This window comes from Xiphophorus couchianus, chromosome 3 (genome assembly GCF_001444195.1).
Source record: "Xiphophorus couchianus chromosome 3, X_couchianus-1.0, whole genome shotgun sequence".
Taxonomy (NCBI): domain Eukaryota; kingdom Metazoa; phylum Chordata; class Actinopteri; order Cyprinodontiformes; family Poeciliidae; genus Xiphophorus; species Xiphophorus couchianus.
Genome location: NC_040230.1, coordinates 11,858,422 through 11,881,533, shown reverse-complemented (window position 1 = coordinate 11,881,533; position 23,112 = coordinate 11,858,422). Strand labels below are relative to the sequence as shown.

The 23,112-nt window shown below is 39.8% G+C and overlaps 1 protein-coding gene across 2 annotated transcripts in view; it reads left to right on the top strand.

Annotated features, from left to right (window-relative positions):
* Positions 1-1,801: 1,801 nt before the first annotated feature.
* The window catches only part of atp1a3b (ATPase Na+/K+ transporting subunit alpha 3b), a 27,512-nt gene continuing 6,201 nt past the window's right edge, over positions 1,802-23,112 (top strand). Inside the window, exons 1-15 of one of the 2 annotated variants that reach the window (XM_028008304.1) lie at positions 1,802-2,059; positions 2,165-2,262; positions 15,536-15,610; positions 16,152-16,211; positions 16,901-17,104; positions 17,288-17,401; positions 18,131-18,265; positions 18,373-18,490; positions 20,120-20,388; positions 20,467-20,665; positions 20,756-21,000; positions 21,934-22,126; positions 22,379-22,554; positions 22,628-22,764; positions 22,974-23,112. The exon at positions 22,974-23,112 is cut by the window's right edge and continues 12 nt beyond it. In XM_028008304.1, the coding sequence (XP_027864105.1) occupies positions 2,257-2,262; positions 15,536-15,610; positions 16,152-16,211; positions 16,901-17,104; positions 17,288-17,401; positions 18,131-18,265; positions 18,373-18,490; positions 20,120-20,388; positions 20,467-20,665; positions 20,756-21,000; positions 21,934-22,126; positions 22,379-22,554; positions 22,628-22,764; positions 22,974-23,112 (2,070 nt within the window). In that variant the 5' untranslated portion in view covers positions 1,802-2,059; positions 2,165-2,256. Of the gene's footprint in view, positions 2,060-2,164; positions 2,263-15,496; positions 15,611-16,151; positions 16,212-16,900; positions 17,105-17,287; positions 17,402-18,130; positions 18,266-18,372; positions 18,491-20,119; positions 20,389-20,466; positions 20,666-20,755; positions 21,001-21,933; positions 22,127-22,378; positions 22,555-22,627; positions 22,765-22,973 lie in introns of both variants that reach the window. The other variant, XM_028008296.1, reaches the window with a different exon arrangement.

The window sequence follows — 23,112 nt, the reverse complement described above, 5'->3', positions numbered from 1 at the left end:
ATCTCAAGAAATGTTGTTTACCATTACAAGCTTTTTGGTCGTTAACCTCTGTTAAGAGGTGCCAGCAATTTTTTTTCCAGCTTTGTGTGTATATTATGGATTAGAGGCAGTGTTGGTAAAGGGGTTGCCATGGGGGCCTGATCAGCCAATCAGAGATTTGCTTGTTTTGCACACTAAACGGCAAGTACAAAAATGTTTTTTATGTTTGAAAAAAATAGAAAAAGCTAAGATCAGAGAATCCAAAAATAATGTAATTTTAGTACAATGTTATCTTGGTGGAAGCATATTTTTGTCAATGACAGTGACTAAAAGGTCTGAATTAGAGACAAGGTTATGTCGATTAATGTTTAATGTTTAAGAAAGCTTCATACCTAATACACATTAATGAGTTGTATTTTTAGCTAAATGATGAAGTTAATCTGAAAATATAGTACCCTCTAACATTTTCTCAAAAGCATGCAGTAGCAATTTATCAACAGAATCTCCTTGTATCCACCTTATTTCTCCAGATTTTCACCAAAACACCACAAAAACTTCCAGTGGAATTAAGTCTATGTGCATTTAGACTCAAATAACAACTCAACTGCATCACGACAGCATGTTTTTGAGGAGCGCTGCAGCAGAGTGTCCTTTAACCCCGAGCAAACCCCAGACCGGTGCTCTGAGGTCCAGTGGTACTGCACGGTCATCACTCAGGCCCTCAGCAAGGAACGCAGCGAGGCATGGCTGCAATACGCTGCAGGGACAAATGACTCTGACAGCTTTACTCAGGCATCGCTGTGCATGCATGTGTATGCTACCCTCCTGACTCCATATGTATGTGTGCATATGTGTGTGAGAGCTCTCACTGCAGCATTATGGACTCACAGCTGCATATAGGCCAGCCTTGGTGAGGAGAACGTCCTCTGTGTGTCTGTCTTTGAACTCTTTGGCACTGTCACAGAAACACATCTGTTTTTTTTCTCCTGTGTTCATGCAATATTCTCTTTCCACGCCCTTGACACACTGCGTGCTCAAAGGAGGCAGCATCCATCAAATTCCTCACGTCCCATGATTTAAAAAGGTCCTGGTAGATGCAAAAGCTTTTTAAACATGTTTGACTTATTTTAAAAAAACTAAATAATGCTTGTACTTTAAATAGACAGTTGGTTTTCTTCCATCAAGGTACACCTGCCTTCACCTTTTGACATAAAGTGCTGACTCTGCATTGACAGAACTGTACATGTGCTGATATGAGCAGTAATTGCTGCTTGCTGATGTCTGCAGACATGAACAGAAACACATTGCGTGCAAATCTGTGACTCCAGCCCTCATTACTCTTTCCTTACATTTTGAACAACCCACCACGCACACCTCTATTTACACCTGCTGGTAACTGGAGATGTGCTAGAGATGCTCGTGATAAGATGACTGAAGAGACATTTAGGTGTGTTCATCACATGCAATATAGCAAAAATACAAATCCTCTATTTTGGGTGTTACATAAGCACAGAACATATGAAACAATTATAGCCACGACGACTTGGATTCTAACCTTGTGCGTCCAGGTTTAAATATATAGATATATATATCTATATATTTATAGATATATATATATAAAATCAACCTAGAGACTCGCGATGCCGCTGGATGCGAGCTGTGGGATTCTGCAGTAAAGCAGGAGGGGCAGCTTAGCTTTCTGATTGGCCCGTAAACCGAGTCGCTCGGAATTCCGATTGGTCGCCTTCGCCGGCGGTGGGCGGGTCCAATCGACCCCTTTCGCTTCGCCCATTCGCTCAAGGAGGCGCTTCTTCCCCCGGCGGAGTGGTGCAACCTGGAAGAACGGGGAGTACTGCGGCAGCCGGCAGAGCCGCGGAAGAGCATCGAGTCCTGGGGAGGTAGCAGGTTTTTTTCTTGCCGGGTCCTTTTCACCGCAAGTATCAGAGAGCAGAGGAAGGAGCGGGTTCCACGCGTGATGCTCCGCTTGAGACCGCGACATTTCATCTGAAAAAAAAAGAAAAAAGAAAGAAAGACGTCTTACAGGAGAGAGAGGGCAGCCTGACCTTTTTTTTAAAAAAAGGTTTGAGCCTCTCTTTATCCCAACTGTTCAGCCTAGACTGCAGATATCCTCTCTACTGTGTGTTTAAAGCTAAACAACTGCGCTTACACTGTTCTGCTTTTCAAGGCGAGGCATTCATACACTGACTAATTCAAAGTGAGGGGCTGACACCTCTCAAGCGGTGCATCACCTGAGAGAAGAAGAATAATTGCGCCAACATGGGGGTAAGACACACCATTTTCAACTTTCTTAACTGCGTTGTAGCCCAGTCGAAGTGGCCTGAAAACCGAGGGGTGGTCTTTTACCTTTACTGGTATATTTTGAAATAAATGAGCCGTGATGTCATTTGGATTTCCTGTGCAGCCTCTGTGTCTGAGTGACATTGACTCTAATGCGGAACTGTGTTTTACCCAGCTCTCTCTATACTGCGACAAACTGATGCGGCCAGAAGCTCCTGTCAGATCAGAACCGCTCAGTTGGGTTTTCACCTCTGCGTCAGGTTTAAAGGTTCGGCTGAGTTTAAATCTGATGCATAATGCATTGGAGAAGGAAGGTTGTCTTGTTAAGTGTCTCGTTTTGCCGTGACCATAACCTTGCGAGCCAGTAGGCCCTAATCGGTTTATTCCTCCAGATTGCTCTTGTGTTGGGGGGGGGAGTTAGGGCGGAATGGGGCGTGTTATCTGCGCCCATCGTGGTTTAATAATGTTATATTCAGGTGTTATATTCACATACTGATGCAGCTCTTCCTTTGTGATGACAGAGCACATTGAATCCACCTTTCTCCTCCCCCTCTTCATCTTCTTCTTCTCCTCCTCTCCGGCTCTACGCAGCTGCTTCTGTGCCATTGGAAGGCATTTAGCGCTGAGGACGCGTCCTTTCCACTGGATGCTGTCAGCCGAAGACACCCTAATGGCCCGTGCGTCATAATGCGGTTACCAGGAATAAGTGTCTCACCAGCTTATTTCTCCTTTAATTTGTGACATAACATTGGAACTCGATAATCGCCAGTAATGGTCACACTCTCTGGTGAAGAATAATGAGACGACGCGATCTGGTCTCCACGTCTTCATGCGCGCATCTTTAACCCCCCCATCTTGGTTAAACTTGTCATAGCCGTACCAGTGAATGAATCAATAGGTGAATTTGCGAACCCTGGTGGAAAATCACCAACTGTGAGCTGCATGTGAAATAATAGCCGGTTTTGCGCAATTTTTTTTGCTTCGTCACCATTTGGTGATGCTGGTTGTAATTTTTAATTTGATGCAGCGGCACGCGGGGATGAATGATGCGGCGGCGTGACGCTGCAGACGGATCTTCAAGGCGGCGGGAGAGGATTTATGGGCCCGTGTGAGCCTCTTTTCCTTCTAAAATGTGCTGCTTTTGCGGTCACTGCGTCAAAAAGAGACGAGGGAACAGAAAGTGCTTACGCACGTACTATGTACTGATGTGGGGACGTTTGGTTGTGGCTGTATGTGGTGTGAAGGGGAATAAGTTATCCTTTGGGGCACAGTGTGTTCCTCCAGGGGTTGGCATTATGGAAGCCAGTAATTAGAAGAGCAAATAGCAAAGATCTGTGAAGGATGCTGAGGTGACCCTGAACGCTGGGGAGAAAAGATGGATAGAGGATCTAGAAATCCTACCATTAAATGCCCAGATTTCCATGTTTCCTTCACGCTTCTTTCCTCTTTCCTTCAAGAATGTCCTCTTGGCGCACTGTGCAGCGGCTGTCCTTCCACAAGGCCACAGGAGGCATCGCTTGTGACGCCGCTTTCTGCGTCAAAGCAGGGGCGGAGCTTGTGCCGTGGAAATTCCCTGCAAAGAGCTGTGATAGGCTGGAACCAGGAGCCACGCACAAAAGGGACAGCACTGATGCTGTATAGAGAGAAAAAAAAGCTTTAACATGTGTCAAGAACACAAGGAAGACATTTATAGATATTTCTAATTTTAGCAAGCATCCCTTCAGAAAAGGATTTTCACTCTCTGACTCCGCCTCCTCGTCTTACACGCTGTTCCTTTTCATCCCTTCACTGTTGCAGCTTTTTGCCTTACAGAGTCTGAAATTGTTTGCTGTATAGGAGGAATATAAAATGAGATGTGCATCAAGGGCTTCCTGGCTGGATCGACTGCTGCTGTTCACCTTCAGACACGTGATTCAGATGGTGGTGGTTGGGGGGCGCTGATGAGAGAACAGGAGGAAGGACAGCTAGGTGGTGGCTGCATTTTAAAGAGAGAAACAAGGAGTTAAAGCAATGGCTACTGAGTATGGACGAGGAGAGGGGGAGGGCTGCTTGACTGTATATCCTGTTACGGGATAATGACCTGAAGCTCACATTACCGTGTCTTGTGTTTCCCTCTGCTGCAGCGGGTGGGATTGGTTATCAGGGGCAGAGGAGACAGATGGGTAGCAGAAGGCGGTGTGGGTCTGGGTGGTAAGGGTTGATGAGCAAGGATAGAAAAAATAGGATGTCACCGTGTTTGTCAGGAGGTCATACTGCCTGAGAGCAGTGTGACATTAAGTCCTTTGTAAGATATGGGATATAAAGGTTTCTAGGACAGTGTGTGCATTTATTTTTGTACCACTAGGGCGTGTGCAGGAAAGAGGAGACATTATGCTTTTCTAAAGGTAGTGAAGGAGCAGTGTGGCTGCTGCTGCTGCAGAGGCGCAGCCCTCAGTTTGGTGCAGAGAGCTGCACCTGCTGCATGATGCTTTGCGGTGGCTGGTTAGTCCCTCACGATGTAGAAACCAGCAGAAAGAAAGGTTCATATACGATGTGGTTCCCCTACATGTGTCCAGGGATTCAGTTAAGGTCAATAGGCTCCTTCGATTTAAGCAACATGACAGCTGCTGCTCAATGGGAAGCAAAAAAGAGGAGCACCACTCAGGAACATTCTGATTTCTCTCATGCAGCTAAAGGAGCTACATCTCCCTTTGGCTTAAAAAAATCAATAGTCCTGAAAGGTCACATCTGTGCTTCATTGCTTCAGCTACACCCTAGTTTGATGCAAAGACTAGTACAAATGAAAATGTGCCTTGATGCTCATATTCATTATGCTCTTTACTCTCCTGCCCCTTCAGATGGTCAGCTGGATTCAGGGATTTAACCACAATGAACCCTTAAATTAGTCATAATAAGAACAAATTTCCCTAAATAAAATCTGGTTTATCAAAATAATTCCTTTTTTTCTATCTTTCAAATTACCAATCCAAGTTCTGTGGCTAATGTAATTGCTAAGACTTTCTAAATTCTCTCTCTCCTATACTGTAACACACATCCATATTTGGTCAGGTAAGATATCTCCTCCTGCAATTCAATTCCGTTGTTAAACCAAGATTTACTTCCGATTAGCTGATCATTACTTCTTGACAATTCTTCTGTGCTGTGAGGGAAGAAATGATCCAAATTGTCAAGTAAATTATTGTTGTTCTCTCAGATACACTCAAACAAGAGAATAGATGAGAAACTTGTAGAAAACTTTCATTCATTCAGAGTAGCTGAACTTTAGTCACAAGGCCTGATTAGCATTTGCGGACTTATATTAACTGCTTGTTTTTGTTTTTGTTAGTTTTTTGTTGTTGCTTTGACTGAGATTAAAGTCAGTTTTTGACTAAACAACCTTTTACAGTAGTTAACCCAAATTGGTAGCCTCTTGTTAGTTGGGTATTTTTATGAACTATTAGGATAAATAATGACAATAAAAGACCCATATCAAAATCTATTTATAAATATGATTCCCTGCACTGAAATGTTATACAGTAAGTAAATAATATATATTTAAAAAATACTGTACATACTGTTTGTCTACCCTGGCACAAAATGTCCCCATAGGATGGTGATGCAAGTCCCTACATCTCTGGTGGCAGGCAGTTACTTTCTATCCTGGAAAATGCACACAACATCACGACCAGATGTGCAAAAATACAAAATGGAGGAAGAATTCAAATAAAGTGAATGTTTTTCAGCCAAAATTAAGTAACTTTAGTCAACACTTTCACATTAATAAATGGGAATTCAGCTGCCATGAGAGGCAGGTCTGTAACTTTAAACTTAACCCAACATCCACTGTAATCATCCAAAGGTCCACTTCTGTAACTTGCAGGCTACTTTTCCCATAAAACACAGAAGTTAAACCATCTTTCCTCTAAAGGTCAAGTTGTCTCTTTAAGACATTACTTTAAAACGAGATTATATTAGACTTAGTGATTGATATGGCCAAAAGTTTCCAACTTAACATGCTGATGGTCTCCCATAAAGAGAGTGCTTCAAGAGGGGTAGGTTGCCTGGACTACAGCAACATGACATTGACAACATTTCAAGGCGTTGTCCTGGAGATGCATGTGTCCCTATACGAGTAAATCAAGGCACAATGGGCAGCACTGCACAGACACAATGCACAGTTTGAAGATTAACACTGAATAGTGAATTCTTTCATTGGATTGTTTCATTTGTTTTAATGTCTTGTCTGTTGGATTTTTCAACATTGTAAATATGTAGTGAATATCAGCTGCTTTAATAAATTTAGTCAGTCTGACCGGTCTTATGAATGAACTGAGAAAGTACAACACATTTAATCAATAGACGACAATGATAGGTGATAAACATTAAAGCAGTGTGCAAGCTTTATTAATTAAAGCTGATGAAGAATTTTGGAGTTGCCTAACAGACTAAAGAAAAGATATTTTATAGCCTAATTCTGGGTTTTGACTTCAATTTAGTTTAAAAGAGAAAGAAACAATGGTAGAAAAATTAATGGATTAGTATGATAAAATAAATGGCTGAAGATTTTTCATTTAGCTATTTATGCTTTTTTTATACAATACTAGAAATACATTAAAAGATGCAAATTAACAACAAATTCAACAACTTTTTAAAAGAAAATAAACATTTTATTGCTAAAAGTGCAACAACATTAACAGTTTAATGGCTGCTCTGAATGTGTTGTTCTTTCAGCAAAAGGTCCTTTTTGAGTCTGTATACTCCAGTTAATGATTAATCAATTACTAAATTAATTGTCAATTATTTCAATAAGAGATTTGATTAATCATTTCAGCCCTGCTGTAGATAGAAATGACCCCAACAAGTTGGTGGCTTGTAGAACTTCATTCATAAATAGATTTGCATACATGCAAACATATATTTGTTCCTTCTTTCCTGGACAAAACATGTCTGCACGTTGGGCCCCAGAACCACAGCGCTTCCTCATTTTGCTCTTCCAGGATGACTACTGCTGCTCAAACAATCAGAAGCAGACATTTGGTGTAAATATTGCAACAATTTAAGTGGGCAGGAAATGTTATTGAGCCAAATGTGGACTTCCTTTGTGGCATCCTGACTTGTGTTTAGTGAAGTGTCAGCAGTGACCGTTGTCATGGCAATGATGAGTTGCATAGCAGCACAATTTGGAAAGTTTGAAAAATACATGATTCATTTTTGAGGAAGGTAATCTAATGGCTGAACTAATAGTCTCTTTGACCAAGTTGTAGAATCGAATTGACAAGCAAAGAGTCTCCGGAGATGAAAGGTCAAAATTAAGAGGTGTATTCCTTTACAGATACATGCTTTAACCCTAAAATTAATTGGTGTTAGCTTCTGTGTGTGTGAGTAGGTGTGTATGAACATATGTGTAGCTCTTTTCTACCACCCAGTCCTACAATTACTCTCTCTCAGAGTGAGTCAAAATGCTCCCTGCACAAGACGAGTAGCAAGATTTATAATGCTAATCCAATCCAGTTGAAGTGCTGCACAGTTCTGCTTACTGGGCTTGATCAAGTCACACAGCTACACCGTCGTTTTTGTTGCGTGATCAGATGAAGATGGTGACAGGACACACAGATGGGCTGCAGGAAGCGAAATAGAAAAGAGGGGATGAGACGGGTTGTGGCTTAAGAAGGGATTTCCATTTTCAGTTGTGTTTGACTTTGTTACTTTTTGTTTATTTTTTTATCTTTAGAGTGAACACAAGGGAGATGATTTAGAGCTAAAGAGAGTTAATCTCTCTTTGTGTCTGCAGGGTTTAGAGGTTGAGATTTTCTGTCTGCTTTTATAAGCATCTACATTGTGTTGCATTATATATTTATCGGTCACAAATGTTATTTTATCAAATCAGACTGGTGCAATTGACTAATTTTTACAAAGCTTGAGTGAAAGCATTCACTTTACTGGGTAAAACCATTGATTTTACCAAGCCTCAGACAAGCTCACTTCTCTCAGGTAAATGTGAAGATTTTAAAAAGCTTTCTTTTTCCTGGGTGTGCAAAGCAGCAACAGTGGAGAGGGAGAAGCACACATTGGGCTAATCCAGTGCTGCATTCAGAATGCTAAATCCCAGTAGTCAGGTCCCTTGTTCTCCAGCCTGAGCCCCCCTTCTTTGGCCCAGAGCCCTCCGTCCTGCTGCAAGAACCAGCAGATGGCCCAAGGACTTTGCAAGGTTGCACAAAAACATAATCAGTGATAAATGAATAGCAAATTTACCCTCAGCTGTTGTAATATTTGATATTCAGTCCAATAACAGTATGTATTATATGCTGCTTTGCTGTTTTTCATTAGATTGTCCATGTGAAGAACAGGAACAATCTAGTAACATGAACCTGAAGGGTACACTGGTAACTTTGCCATTTATAATTAACATGGCTCTAACAATCAAACCTATAAGCCTTTACTTAGACCATTACACATACTCAATCATATGATTACTAAGATGGTATTCCTCAATAAAGCCTTTAGTTTGATTAACGTGTGTATCATTACCACAGGACAAAATTAAACAAAGAAAGAAAAATCTACAAATTTAATATGGCATAGTAATTAAAGAGGGCAAGCAAATTTAACAATCCTTGTTTATGACCAAGAACTGTAAGACTAACAAGGTTTTTATTTCATTACTTCATGAGTACATATTAAAAATAAAGGCCATCCTGGAGATGTAAATGTGCTCTTTTGAGTCACAGAGCTTCTCAGCTTTATGCATATTTCAGCTGAACAATGACGCAGACTGGAGGTCGAGGTCCTTCACATTCCCCCTGGACAGAACATAGTGGAGAGATAACCCAGATTGGATCAAATGTCCACCTCTAGTTACCTTTTAAGATGCTAAGAAAGAAGTATCCAGTTATGTGCCTTTGGTTTTAGTTTCACTCATTGTGTTGTAAAGTCACCAAGTGAAAGCTCATGAAAAATTACTGTCTTTAAAACAAAGGGAAGATATTCATCATATTTCCTGTTCATTTATCTGAGGTCCGTTGACTGACATTATGATATTGGTTTCATGTAACAAAGCAGAGAAGCAGAAACGGTAGAGTGGGAAGTACAGTTAATTTTCACACTGCCATGTAAGAGCATTTATAATCATATGTAGATTGAACTTTTTTCATTTTGTCATGTTACAACCAACAACTTTATCTGATAGACAAACAGAAAGTAGAGCATAATTCTGAAGTTCGAAGGATAGAAATGCATAAATCCTTTACAAATGAAAACATGAACAATTTGGTCTTCCTCTTTACTCTGATATCAGCACTAGAGTTGTTTTCTGAGAGCTTCAGTGGTTTGAGAACATTAATAAATAAGCAGCAGCATTATTTATACTTCCTTCAACATGTTGAAGGAAGTGCTCTGGCCTGATAAGAGTCCAAATATTTTTGGGCATACATACATAAATGTATGTGAAGGAAAACAAACACTATAAATCACCCTTAATTTAGCATCCCTATGTTGTTACCTGGTGGTGGCAGCATCGTGGCACAGAAATACTTTAGACTGGCAGGACAATCCTGGGGGAACACCTGTTAGAGACTGCAACCATGGCAGAGGTTCACCATCCATCAAGTAATAGAAGGGTTTGGATCTAACCATGTTCATGTGTTTGAATGGCCTAGTCAAAGTCCAGATCAAAGCCCAACTGAGAGTCATTTGTGGCAAAAATGTTCTTTGCCTGACTGAGCTTAAGTTATTTTGCAAAGATCAGAGATACAATAATCGGTTTGCTGATGTGCAGACCTGTTACAGATAAAACACAAAGGACTGGTTGGGGAGAGGATCAAGTTAAATACATTTATACTCCACACTTTTTACATTTTTGATTTTGGAAAGACTTGAAATGTGCAGTTTATGGAGACTATCTGTACAAAGGTACCATTATTCTTTCACTTTCTTCACTTAGTAATTACTCACTACTTTGCGTTGGCCTATCAAATAAAATCCCAACAAAAGCCTAGAAGGTAACAGAAGCTAGCAGTAACAGCTTGACAAACGTGAACAACTCCAAAGGCTCTGAATGTAAGTTGACGCTGCTGATTGCACAATAAAAAATGAGAAGTGTTGCTCTTTGTATTTTTTTAGCTAAATACCACTTCCCCTTTTGACGTCAACACACTGAAACAGAATGCCTCCACAGGGCCATTCTTACATCTGTGGGAACTTGCAAACCTAATTTTGTTTGATGCAAAGTCCGAATCATGTGCAGTAAAAAAAGGAACTTCAGAAAACAACCTCCTTTTTTCAGTTTAACCCATAATTAGTTGGCATGTTCCAACCTGAGGTCTTTAGCATGCTTGACTTGATTGTGCCGCACCTACCTGGTGAGTACCCAATGTGCAGCCACAGACCAAAGCCTTCACTAGATTTCAGTGTCACGTTTATGTGCACTACTTAAGGTTTAAAGAAAGAAGACGCAATTTAAGACACAAAGAAAATAAAATTTGGAACATCATGTTTTGAAGGTACTAAACATTTCATTATCTCATTACTTTATTGAGCCATGATAATGTGCCTGTTTTGTCCCTTCCACATCTTCCTCTTCCTCCTACTGCCGCAGTGTGTGTAGAAGTTGCTCTAACACATTGTAGCCAATTCAGTGACTCACCTCTGCTAACACAGGCGCATACAGACATAAGCGCATTAAAAAATGCAGAGCAGTTCTTGAAATCCATCAGTGGCCTTAAACAAACAGCAGCGGATCCAGTGTCCAGTTATAGATGCATCAGTTATTCCTCATCCAGGATAACATCAGGGGATCCTCAGAGTACCAGGCCACTGCTGAGCTCTGTCACCATGCCAGCAGCCATGCCAGCTCACCATGGTAACCGGCTCTCCTAACATGCTCTCATCAGTGACTTTGCAGAATCATTTAGGAATCAATTGAAAACAAACATTGAAGCAGCCGCTTAATCAAGTTATTGATATTTTAAGTGCATTTTAATGAGTTAAAATGTCTCTGGATGTTGGCTATCCTTCTGTAATCTACAAAAAAGCAGCAAGATTTTGCTGTTTCGCAATAATGTAATTGATAAGCGTGTCCATCATTCTGTTTTTGCTCTGTGCTCGTGGGGGAGTGAGTGTATGTAATTTCAGCCACAAGTCTCTGTTTCCTTCCTCAGGACAGAGGGGGCTCATTGAATTACTCAGAGATGTTGAAGACAGCTGGATAACTCCACAGAAACACACAGACAGGAGCAGTGAGAATAGATAAACACAAAATATGGATAACAAGAGGCAAATCCTTTTTTACTATGCTTGCAAAAGCGTTCTGTACTCTGACCTTTTCCCCATTTTGTGACATTACAACCACAAACTTTAATGTGTTTTACAGAGATCGCAAACACAGAATAGAGCATAAAGTGGGAGAAAAATATTTACATTGTTTTTTTTTTATATATATAAATCTAAAATGTGATGTGTATTTGGAGCTTACCCCCTTTAATCTGGTACACCTAAAAACAAAATCAGACTTTTTGGCCTACATGGAAAACACTGTGTGGAGAAAATCTAAAACTGCACACATCGTTCCCTCAGTGAAAAATGGTGGTGGCAGTATCATCCTGTAGGGAATCTGCTCTTTGGAAAGGATGAAAACTGTCAACTTGTGTTTTTTACACACTGACCTGTACGGACAAATACAAGAAAAAGTTTCTTTCCAGCCTACTTGATTGTGGAGAAGCATTGTTACATTGTCAGCATAAACTCATTAAAATTGGATAGAGCATGGTGATGGCAGCATCATGCTGTGGGGACAGTTTGAGGCTTCTTCTTCCAGCAGGACAATGACTCTAAACATACAACTGAGGCTACGGAAATAAGTTTAGATCAAATTCCAATGTTGAAATGGCCTAGTTAAAACCTGGACCGAAATCCAAATGAGAATTGATGTGAAAGCTTGAAATTTTACATCCCATACAAGTACACCTCATAAATTTACAATAATTTTTTTTATTACATAAAATCCCAATAAAATACAACAAGGATTGTTGTTGTAATGTAAAAAAAGATGAGAACTTTTGCAAGACATATAAAGATGAGTATATGCTCATAAAAATGAAGAGCCCACTGCACTGAACCCCACTGAAAACGTCATGGTTATTTTACCAAATATACCAAATACTGAGTTAAAACATTAGTATTGTTATGTCTAAGTGAATATGAACCTGTTTTCTTTACACTATTTGAGGTCTGAAAGCACTGCATCTTTTTCGTTATTTTGACCATTTCTCATTTTCTGCAAATAAATAATACAGTTTTGCTTGGAATTTTGAAACATGTTGTCAGTAGTTCATAGAATAAAAGAATAATATTCATTTTACTCAAACATATACCTATTAAAAGTAAAATCAGAGAACTGATCATTTTAAGTGCTTTTTTAATTTTTTTCCAGAGCTGCATATATACACAGTTTATTGTTCATGTTGCTAAATGTCTTCTCTGATATTTCCTCTTTGCCAATCACACAGTCACTGTCCAAATATTTTACTCAGTAAACTGACGAGGATAAGCTGGCCACGTTTCCTCTCTCTATGATTCAGGCTCATGAATACACCCTCACTCTTATTTGTAAATAACACCTTCAGGCACGCATAACCTGAAATGAAAATATGGTTTATTAGCAGTCCATGATGTTGAGATCTGTTAGAGTGCCGTCAGTGTGTGTCAAAACACTCAATATTTAATTAGATTCTGAAAGACGGGTGGCAACACCCACACCTCCTGGTGCTCTCCCCCCAACTCTCTCTTCACCTGCTTTCCTCTCACCTCCCACTGATGTCTCCTCTTCCATGTGCCTGTCATCCACTTCCGTCACATCCGTCACTCTCCCTTTCAAATCTCTTCTGTTGTTCGGGCCGGTCTGTGTAAGCTCATGTGGCTTTTAGATATCTGTGTCTCCATCAGCTTTATCACATACAGGAGCAGGTAGGCTGCTGAAAGGACGCTTTGTAGTGTTCATTTATTGTTTATGGAAAAATGAGGTAGAACAATAAAAAGGCAGAAACGCACCTGCTAGTCCCATTACTGGAGCTGAAGTGTTGAATTACTCTTAAACACAATGTTGCATGACTTACTGTGCAACAATCCTGTTCTCAAACAGATAATATCCCACATAGATTATAACACACATGTACCTGTGTCAGCACATCTCCACCCACCTCCATTCTACTCTGGGCACACTCACACACCTGTGACCTGTCTCAGTGGGGTTTGGCAGCAGTACTTTTCCACTACACCAGTCTCTCTGTGTGCAGCCTCTTCATCACCAGGCCTGCCTCCACATGCTGCAGTGAGAGATTTGCTTACCTGCTCTCTTGTTACTCTGTGTGTTTGCATATGAGTGTGTGTACCTTTTGCAGTCAGGTCAAACGGTTTCCCTCCCGCTGACATGCTGCTCCCCGCCCGACAAGCTCAAACAAAGGGTTTTATTGTTTGTTCCCAGCTCAGAAGTGGTCGTTGAGCAACACAATGGGGCCGCTTAATTAAGTGAGAATTGTCGTGCATATACGGTATCATAAAAACTCTGTACATGGGGAGCGAAACCTGAGAGGCAGGTTTTGGAACCCAAAGAAAATAATTTAAAAAATGCATAACACAGGGGCTTCATTTCAGAGGGGTTGCACAATGGCAGAACAATTACAATTCAAATGGGAGATGCAGTTTCTCTTTGTTCCAGTGCAGGTGTGTTTGGTTTGGTGCGGTTTGTTTGGGCAAGTTGATCAACACAGAGGAAAAATTTCAGATCATTATTCATACTATGCTCCCCCCTTCTATACCTATAAGACCGGCACATTTTAAAAATAAACACACATTGAAGATTTACCTTAAAGATCAAATCTGCTTTTTATTCTGAAGGTAATGGAAGTTAGCTGCTGTTTGATAAGGTTACTTCCAAGATTCACCCTTAGAGGGCGCCAAGTTCAATTAATTAGACTGCTCATCACACTAAACAAATCGTTCCAATTCCAAACATGATAGTGGCAGGATCATGCGAGGATACTTTTCTAAAACAGGGATTGGCAAGCCTGTCAGACTTTAGAAAAGGAAATGCTGGATGAAAACCCCTGGGATGGAGAAGTGTGTATGAATCTAAACCCAGGGCTAGAATATAATCTCTTAGATTAAAGCCTATTCATGTATTACCCCATTATAGTCCATGTCTAACTGCTAAATACTCTGTCCATCCCTTATTAGTCATTAGTTATTGTGCAAAGAAGAATGGGCCACAGTTTCAGTCTCAAGATGATCAAGATTTTTGCAAAATGCTGTTCCATGTATAAAAATGTAGTTATCTGCATTAAGCCAAGTACTTTTAATTTGTCACTACACTTGCTGTGCACTTTAATCTTTTCTGGTCTTTTCTGTTTGTTCTTTTTGTTATTTTTTTATTGCTACTTTCAATTAAAATTAGGTGTAGAATAGTTTTTTGTGTCTTCCTTTTCAGCTACGTGTTGGTAAGGTTAGGTCTAAATTGATCCGCCTGGATAAATAGGTAAAAATTAGTTGTAAAATAAAATAATGTGTCTGATTTTTGTCCTGCGGGTTTATATTTACTAATCTTGACAACAAAGTGTCTCTAAGGGCTCTGCTCTAATATTATAAAGCATATTCAAACATAAGAAGAAGTGCTTTGATCGGCCTGCAGCCTTGAATTGTGCTCTGCCTTCCTCTGATGTCCTCCTGGCTTGCTGCTTTATAATTAAATAAAAAGGAGCAGGTTAAACCATTTTCACTCTATTAGGTGGTGGTGTGTCCATCTGGGCGTTATGTTTGTCAGAGCATTTGATCAGTGGATGCCAGATGGGTCTGGCAGAGACAACAGATTAAGGCTTTGATGTGACTTTACAGTGTGGTTTTAATAGTGGTATGTTCAGGCATAAGCCTTTGGTTTTTACTTTGAATAGCCTTTGTTTATATTAATGTTTTTTAATCTTTTACTTTCCTCACTAACTGAGATTACTTAACCTCTCAAGGCCACCTCACTAGGCTATAACATAGTTCATGGAGTATTTAAACATATAGAAAAAGATCAATCATCCCTAATTTCTGGTGCAGTTTGTGAATGATAGATATTCCTAGAAAAATAGAAAAGATTTTCCATGTGTCGAGTTCTTCAGTTTATTTGAAAGCAGCTAAACTCAAACACAAAGGCTTTCTCCTCAGTGTAGTCCGAGGGCATGTGTAAAACATGTGTGTGTGTCTGTAGTATGGACGTTCAGACAGTTACCGCGTTGCCACCACACAGGACAAAGATGACCGATCCCCCAAGAAGAAGAAGGGGGCCAAGGACATGGATGACCTGAAGAAGGAAGTGCCCATTGTGAGTAAAATCTTCTATTTTTATGTTTTATAGCTAAATATATTGTAAATTATTTCACTTTGTAACCTGTCAATTGGGTTATTTTTAAACTATTATTATTATTATTTTTAAATACTCCATGCCTTTGGTGAAGGTATTTTCTTTGGCAAGAAGAAATCATTGTAAATAAACCTAAAGGGTGATGCTTTGCCCATTAGAGGGGTTTGACTTTTTATCAGGATGCTGTGAGTTTGACTCCACATTTCAGCTCAAGAAACAGACAACAGGGCTGCCATACCTGGCTGCCTTGAGACTCTAATCTCTCAGGTGAACTGCATGCATGGAGTACCATTATAAATATTTTATATTTTACTCAGTATTTGCTTTACAAGTACAGAAACGCTTTACATGGCATATATTTATTATTGTTCAGGACTTTATCTGCTTAATATTGCATGGATAAATGATTACAAAGCACAAGATTTCTGACATCACAATGTATTAATATGTGTTTTTGCTTGTTTCTTTGTGTCTTTGTTTTGTTTTGTGTGGTTTTTTGCAGACGGAACATAAGATGTCTGTAGAGGAAGTATGCAGAAAATTCCAGGCTGATATGGTCCAGGTGAGTCATGTTTTCATGGTTCACCACAAGGTGGCAGCAGAAATGCTCAAGAAATGCAAGAAATACGGGCACACAGACAGAAAATTTAAGGTTTCCATCCACTGTAATGTAACTATTTTATGATAAATTTCTAATTTTAGGGTTAAATTACTATAAGGTAACTTTAAAAATTAGCCTTGGGAGTCTAAAATAAAAGTACTTTTCTCTAATCTGTAAGGGGTCATAATTGTATGCACAAGCTCAAATATATATATTTATCCCCACTGATTCATTATCTCTTAACAAGTTGCATCTTAACTATACTGTTTGTAGCCATTAACAGGCTTCTGACAAAATCCTGCCTGGATATTTAACTACTCTACTTGACATAAAGTTAATGTAAATTGGTTTGTTTCCAGGCACAGACATGCATTTAAATTATGCATGTCTAGCAATGGGGCTAAGGTCCATTTCATTTCAGAAACTGGATATTAGCGGCTTCTCTCTAGCTTGATAAAAGGCTTGCATACAAACATATAGGTTGCACAAATGTGTATATATTTGGGTCTGTATGATTTTAACCTGGTTTAGATTAGAGAAGTCAAAAATAAATACAGACCTAATTTTCACTATAAAATCAGTAAGATTATGTGTTTTATAATCAGTTCACCCTGATGTTGACATGTATTCTTCTTCACTTCTCTGTCAAGGGACTGACCAATGCCAAGGCAGCAGAGATTCTGATTCGAGATGGCCCCAACGCTCTCACCCCTCCGCCCACCACCCCGGAGTGGGTCAAGTTCTGTCGCCAGCTGTTTGGTGGGTTCTCCATCCTGCTGTGGATCGGCGCCATTCTCTGCTTTTTAGCCTACGCCATCCAGGCAGCCACAGAGGACGACCCTGCAGGCGACAATGTGAGCGAACACATCCACATATGGAGCAGCTACACCTCATTAGCTCATCCGTCACATCCAGGAATCTGAAGAAGCAAATAAAAATAGCACCTTGACTAATTGATTTTAGTGTCACGCACTGCAGCTTTGCTCTTCACACCTGTGCAGATGCTAACCTGTTTCTCTGTCTCTTCTCTGCCACAGTTGTACCTAGGTATTGTGCTCACAGCCGTAGTCGTCATCACTGGTTGCTTCTCATACTTCCAAGAGGCCAAGAGCTCCAAAATCATGGAGTCTTTTAAGAACATGGTGCCACAGGTAAGCATGCAGGAAATATAGGAAACGTTTTAAAATCTTGTCAAATTTGAAACATACAAGCTGTTATTGTGAGAGGTGCAAAAATGTTTGTTTTGGCAGAGTTTCTGCTGAGTATGGGAAAATTATATTATATTGGCCTGGATCATAAGAAAAGTGGAATAGCAAACTATGGATGACAAAATTAAAGATTTCTGAAAAATTGGATGGATTTTTACATTTATTAATATTTAGATAACATCCTTTTATTTCTGTTCATCAAATCACAAATTTCTTTTGTTGTCAAACCTAGTGATAGTTTTCATCAATTCAAACTTATTCAAAATAAAACAGGACAACTTTTCCGCTTTTTGGTCTCGTGTCAGTGATTAAACTGAACCTGCCGTTACTGAAATAGCCTTAAATTTAGTTCTTGTCATCTCGCTCCATCTTCCTTGTTCCTCCGGATGAAAAATATTCCCATTACATAATGGTGACAACATTGTGTTTCAATAGAAATTTATGTGAAATACAGTATATCTGGAAATTGATACAGAATGTGCTTTAAAAACCTTTAACCCATTGCATGAATTGATTTACAAAACAAAATTAACACTTGGAAATCCTTGTGGAGCTACAGTTAATGTTTAATTTTAAGGTTTAATTTGAGCCTTCCAGCTCTCAAACCAACTTTAGCTCCTCACAATCAATTTATTAAAATGTTCATGTATTCTCCACCCTGTGTCCCTGCAGCAAGCGCTGGTGATCCGTGAGGGTGAGAAGGTGCAGATCAACGCTGAAGAAGTTGTGGCTGGAGATCTGATTGAAGTGAAAGGAGGAGACAGGATCCCTGCTGACATCAGGGTGATTTCTGCTCATGGCTGCAAGGTACAGACACAGACACAAACCGGTGCAACAGTTGAAATTATATCAGTTTTAGTGTATTTTATAGTTTGATTAATTTTTAAAAAGTCTATTTCTGTTCTTTCCGACAGGTGGATAACTCCTCCTTGACAGGAGAATCAGAACCACAAAGCAGGTCACCTGACTGCACCCATGACAACCCTCTGGAGACCCGCAACATTGCTTTCTTCTCCACCAACTGTGTGGAAGGTACTGGCAGTGAATAATGATCTACATATTATGTTATTCTGCACATCTATACTGTAGCAACCTTCACAATTATTGGCAGCTGTAACCTCATGCAAAAAACATTACAAAATCTGGTCTTTAATTTGAGAACATTATGTCCTCTAAGGAATAGAAATCCTTCTCAATCAGGGAAAATAATTATTTCACTATTAAATCAATGCAGTGTCACATTTCTGTTTTACTTTTCAAGTTGATCAGAATGTCAGACATAAACATACAGGGATGCAGAGGGTCATTTCTTGTATGGACGCTTCAAAATGGGAAAGACAGAAGAATGTGTCAAGCAAATGTGTGTTGATCTTTGCAGTTGATGAAATTGGTTGCAAGAAAATAGCTGTTCACCTAAATTTGCCTGTATTAAGAGTCAATTAAATTATTAAAATATATAATACAAGGTTTCCAAAGTGTGGCCTGTGGACTATCTTTGGCCTTCTTAATAAGTTAGTGCAGCAAGTGATCAGTATTCAAGAGTTGGATAAATGCTGCCCTTTTGTACAGGCGGATGGTGCACAGGGACACTTAAAAAAAAGAGGTTTTCACTGATGCATATCCTTTCAAGAAAGACGCTGACAAGTTAAGAGCTTCTTAAAATGGAAAAGGTTTTAGACATCACAAAGTTTTTGTATTTTATATTTACCCTGTTTATGTTTGTTTTCATTTTAATTTTATAGTAATAAGTCCGCAAACATCCTGCGACTTGTACTCAGAAGCAGACATGGGAGCACATTTTCATTAAACTTGGATAAATATGACAAGGCCTTAAAGAAACAGAGACCTATATAAAGATTTTGTTGCTGAGGACAAACAAACATTTTTAAGAAAAGAAAACACAAATTAACCTGGAAATTTAGGAAGTTTGAAGGTTTTTCATTTTATTTTACAAACATTTTTACAATAATTTACCAATCAATTTTGTTTATTAGTTTTATTAAAATTGCATTATTACATTTTTTTTTTTTGTTTAATAGGTATAGGTATATATACCTTAATAGGTATATATTATAGGTATATTCTGGAGTAACCTCACAACATTGAAAGCTCAAAACATTGTCCTGAGCTGTATGCAACGAAATTTTGTTCTGTATACACCCTGTGCATGCAAAATGACAATAAAGTCAGTCTAAGTCTAAGTCTAATAAATAAAAATTAATTAACAACAAAATTTGGTATTTTAAAATTTGAAATAAATTACAATTTTGTTACCTATGAGTACTTTTGAATAATTTTGACCCACATGGTTAAATGTTTAGACACTTCTGCATTCAAACTGGGCCTGTGACCATTAAATCTGAATGAGGGCCCAGGTTTATTTTTTACAGTTGGCAAGAGGAGAAAAAAGTAAAACGACAGTAGAAAGCAACATATTAGCATTAAATAAAACCATTGCAATCATTTATTTCAAGGTGTTCATACATGACTTTACCAGGTGCACCAATATTTTTAAAGGACTCTATTGTTGCCTCTGAAAACTTAAGGAAAAAGCACAATTTAAGTGGAGATCCCTGATATGACTTTTGTCATTTACAGTATGTATTATGTGGTTCCATGTTGCTCAGTCCAACAAGTTGTCTTGTTTTTTTGTCTAACCAGGCACAGCACGTGGTATTGTCATCTACACTGGAGATCGCACAGTCATGGGTCGCATTGCTACTCTGGCCTCCGGTTTGGACACCGGCAAAACCCCCATCGCCAAGGAGATCGAACACTTCATCCACATCATCACGGGTGTGGCCGTCTTCCTGGGCGTGACCTTTTTCATCCTGGCCATCATCCTGGGTTACAGCTGGCTGGAGGCTGTCATCTTCCTTATTGGCATCATTGTGGCTAATGTGCCTGAGGGACTGCTGGCCACTGTCACTGTAAGGGACCAGAGGTTCTGGATTCACGTATTGTAGGTAAATACAGTGAAAGTTAACATTATGTCTGTGTGCCTGCAGGTGTGTCTGACTCTGACTGCCAAGCGTATGGCGAAGAAGAACTGCCTGGTTAAGAACTTGGAAGCTGTGGAAACCTTGGGCTCCACCTCCACCATCTGCTCTGACAAGACAGGCACCCTGACCCAGAACAGGATGACTGTAGCCCACATGTGGTTCGACAACCAGATCCATGAGGCTGACACCACCGAGGATCAGTCAGGTTAGAGAGGAAAGGGCACATGGCACAGACGGCGCAGGCGTTTAAAACATGTTGCACAGCTTAAACCCGTCCTTCCCGTCCTTCCCTCAGGTGCTTCTTTCGACAAGAGCTCAGCAACATGGCAGGCTCTGTCCCGTATTGCTGCTCTGTGTAACCGTGCGCAGTTCAAAGCCGGTCAAGACTCCGTGTCCATCCTGAAGCGAGACGTGGCCGGAGACGCCTCGGAGTCGGCTCTGCTGAAATGTATCGAGCTGTCCTGCGGCTCCGTCAGGCTGATGAGGGACAAGAACAAGAAAGTGGCCGAGATCCCCTTCAACTCCACCAACAAATACCAGGTGGGTATTTTCCTCAATATAGATGCCTATGGACAACTTTTATTACACTCTAAAAAAGAGAGAATGGTGCTCCAACTTAGAAAAAAATTTAATTAATTTGCTTCATGTAATTGAATTGAGTTTGTCAAACTTATTCTATTTATGTTTGTTTAACATGACACCTTAACAAAACTTGAATATTTACTTGGTTAAACTCAATTTGATTACTTGTAATAAATTAACAAAATCAAGTAATTTGCTTTTTTTAGTTAAACTGAATTATCAATGCATTTCTAAAGTATTCATACCCTTTGATCTCCAGTTTATTTTACTTTAAGTAGATTTTAGATCCACATAAAGTACTGTGGATTTTGGGGGGCTTTGACTAGGCCAATTTTACACATAATTATGCTTTGACCTAAGCCTGAAATTTAGCTCTTGTTGTATGTTTATGGATTTTGTCCTGCTGGAAGCTGAACTTCCTCCATAGTCCCATGTTTCCACTCAGATGTAGCTCAATATTTAGCTCCGTCCAGCTTTCCATGAAGTCAGATCAACTTCCCTGATCCTCCTAATGAGAAACATTCTCAAAGCATAATGGTTCCACCACCATGCTTCATTCTGGAGATGGTGTTTTCAGATCTATGTGCAAGATTAGGTTTTCACTGCACAAACGTTGTTTGAAGAATGGCTGTATTTATATTGAGATTAATTACACACACAGGGTCACGTTTTATGAATTATGTGACTTCTGAAGGCAATTGATTCCTCTAGATTTTATTGAGGAGTGTAGTTCAGAAGAGGCAAATGGACGCAACACTTATATTTACCACTTTGCTTTGTGAAGTTTGTGTTTGCAACACAACAAATTATGGAAAAGTTCAGGGGAATGAATACTTTTGAAAGGGACTGGATACCATAGGATTTATCTCAATCTTAATTTTTGTCATTCAGCTTTCAATACATGAGACAGAGGATCCCAATGACAACCGCTACCTGCTGGTGATGAAGGGCGCCCCTGAAAGGATCCTAGACCGTTGTTCAACCATCATGATTCAGGGCAAAGAGCAGCCTATGGATGAGGAGTTGAAGGAGGCTTTCCAGAGTGCATACATGGAGCTGGGAGGACTGGGAGAGCGTGTACTGGGTGAGAATCTGTACTGGTGAAGATAGATTACATATGGCAATGCAGTAATAATGTTCAGCAGGAGAAAATGTGGATTTTATTGACATGTTGTTGAAGACAACAGTAGTGCTCAAAGAATAGTTTGCACTTTTCTAAAATCAGTCCATTGTCAAATCAAGAAATTTTAAATTTACGATCATTTCTAGAATATTACAAAAAAAGACAGAGAAGAAAAATTTATTATAACTAGTAGCATTTGGCTTTCCCCTGCAGGTTTCTGTCACTTTCTCCTGCCAGAAGACCAGTACCCCAAAGGTTTTGCCTTCGACACAGATGATGTTAACTTCCAGACGGAGAACCTTTGCTTCGTTGGCCTCATGTCCATGATCGATCCTCCTCGTGCTGCTGTGCCAGACGCAGTGGGAAAATGCAGATCCGCTGGTATCAAGGTGAGTTATACCAAACCACTGCATTGTATACATTCTAAGGATGGATACAATATTAAATTGGTTCTTGTTGTAGGTCATTATGGTCACTGGTGACCACCCAATCACAGCCAAAGCCATTGCCAAGGGAGTGGGCATCATCTCAGAGGGAAACGAGACAGTGGAGGACATCGCAGCTCGTCTCAACATACCTGTTGCTCAGGTCAACCCAAGGTAAACATTTGCTGTCTGATATGCACAGAAGACAAGGACAGACCTTTTAGTGAAAGCACAACTTGAATGATGCATTTTTGATTTATTTATTTATTCAACAGACTCATTATCCACATAGACATAAAAAACAAAGACACATAATACACAACGACGAATAAAAAACACTTGCATACCAGTGTTTCCACAAAGCTTTTACTATTTATATTCAGGGATGCCAAAGCTTGTGTGATTCATGGCTCGGACCTGAAGGACTTGTCTCAGGACCAGATGGACGACATCCTGAGGAATCACACAGAGATCGTGTTCGCTCGGACGTCCCCACAGCAGAAACTCATCATTGTGGAGGGA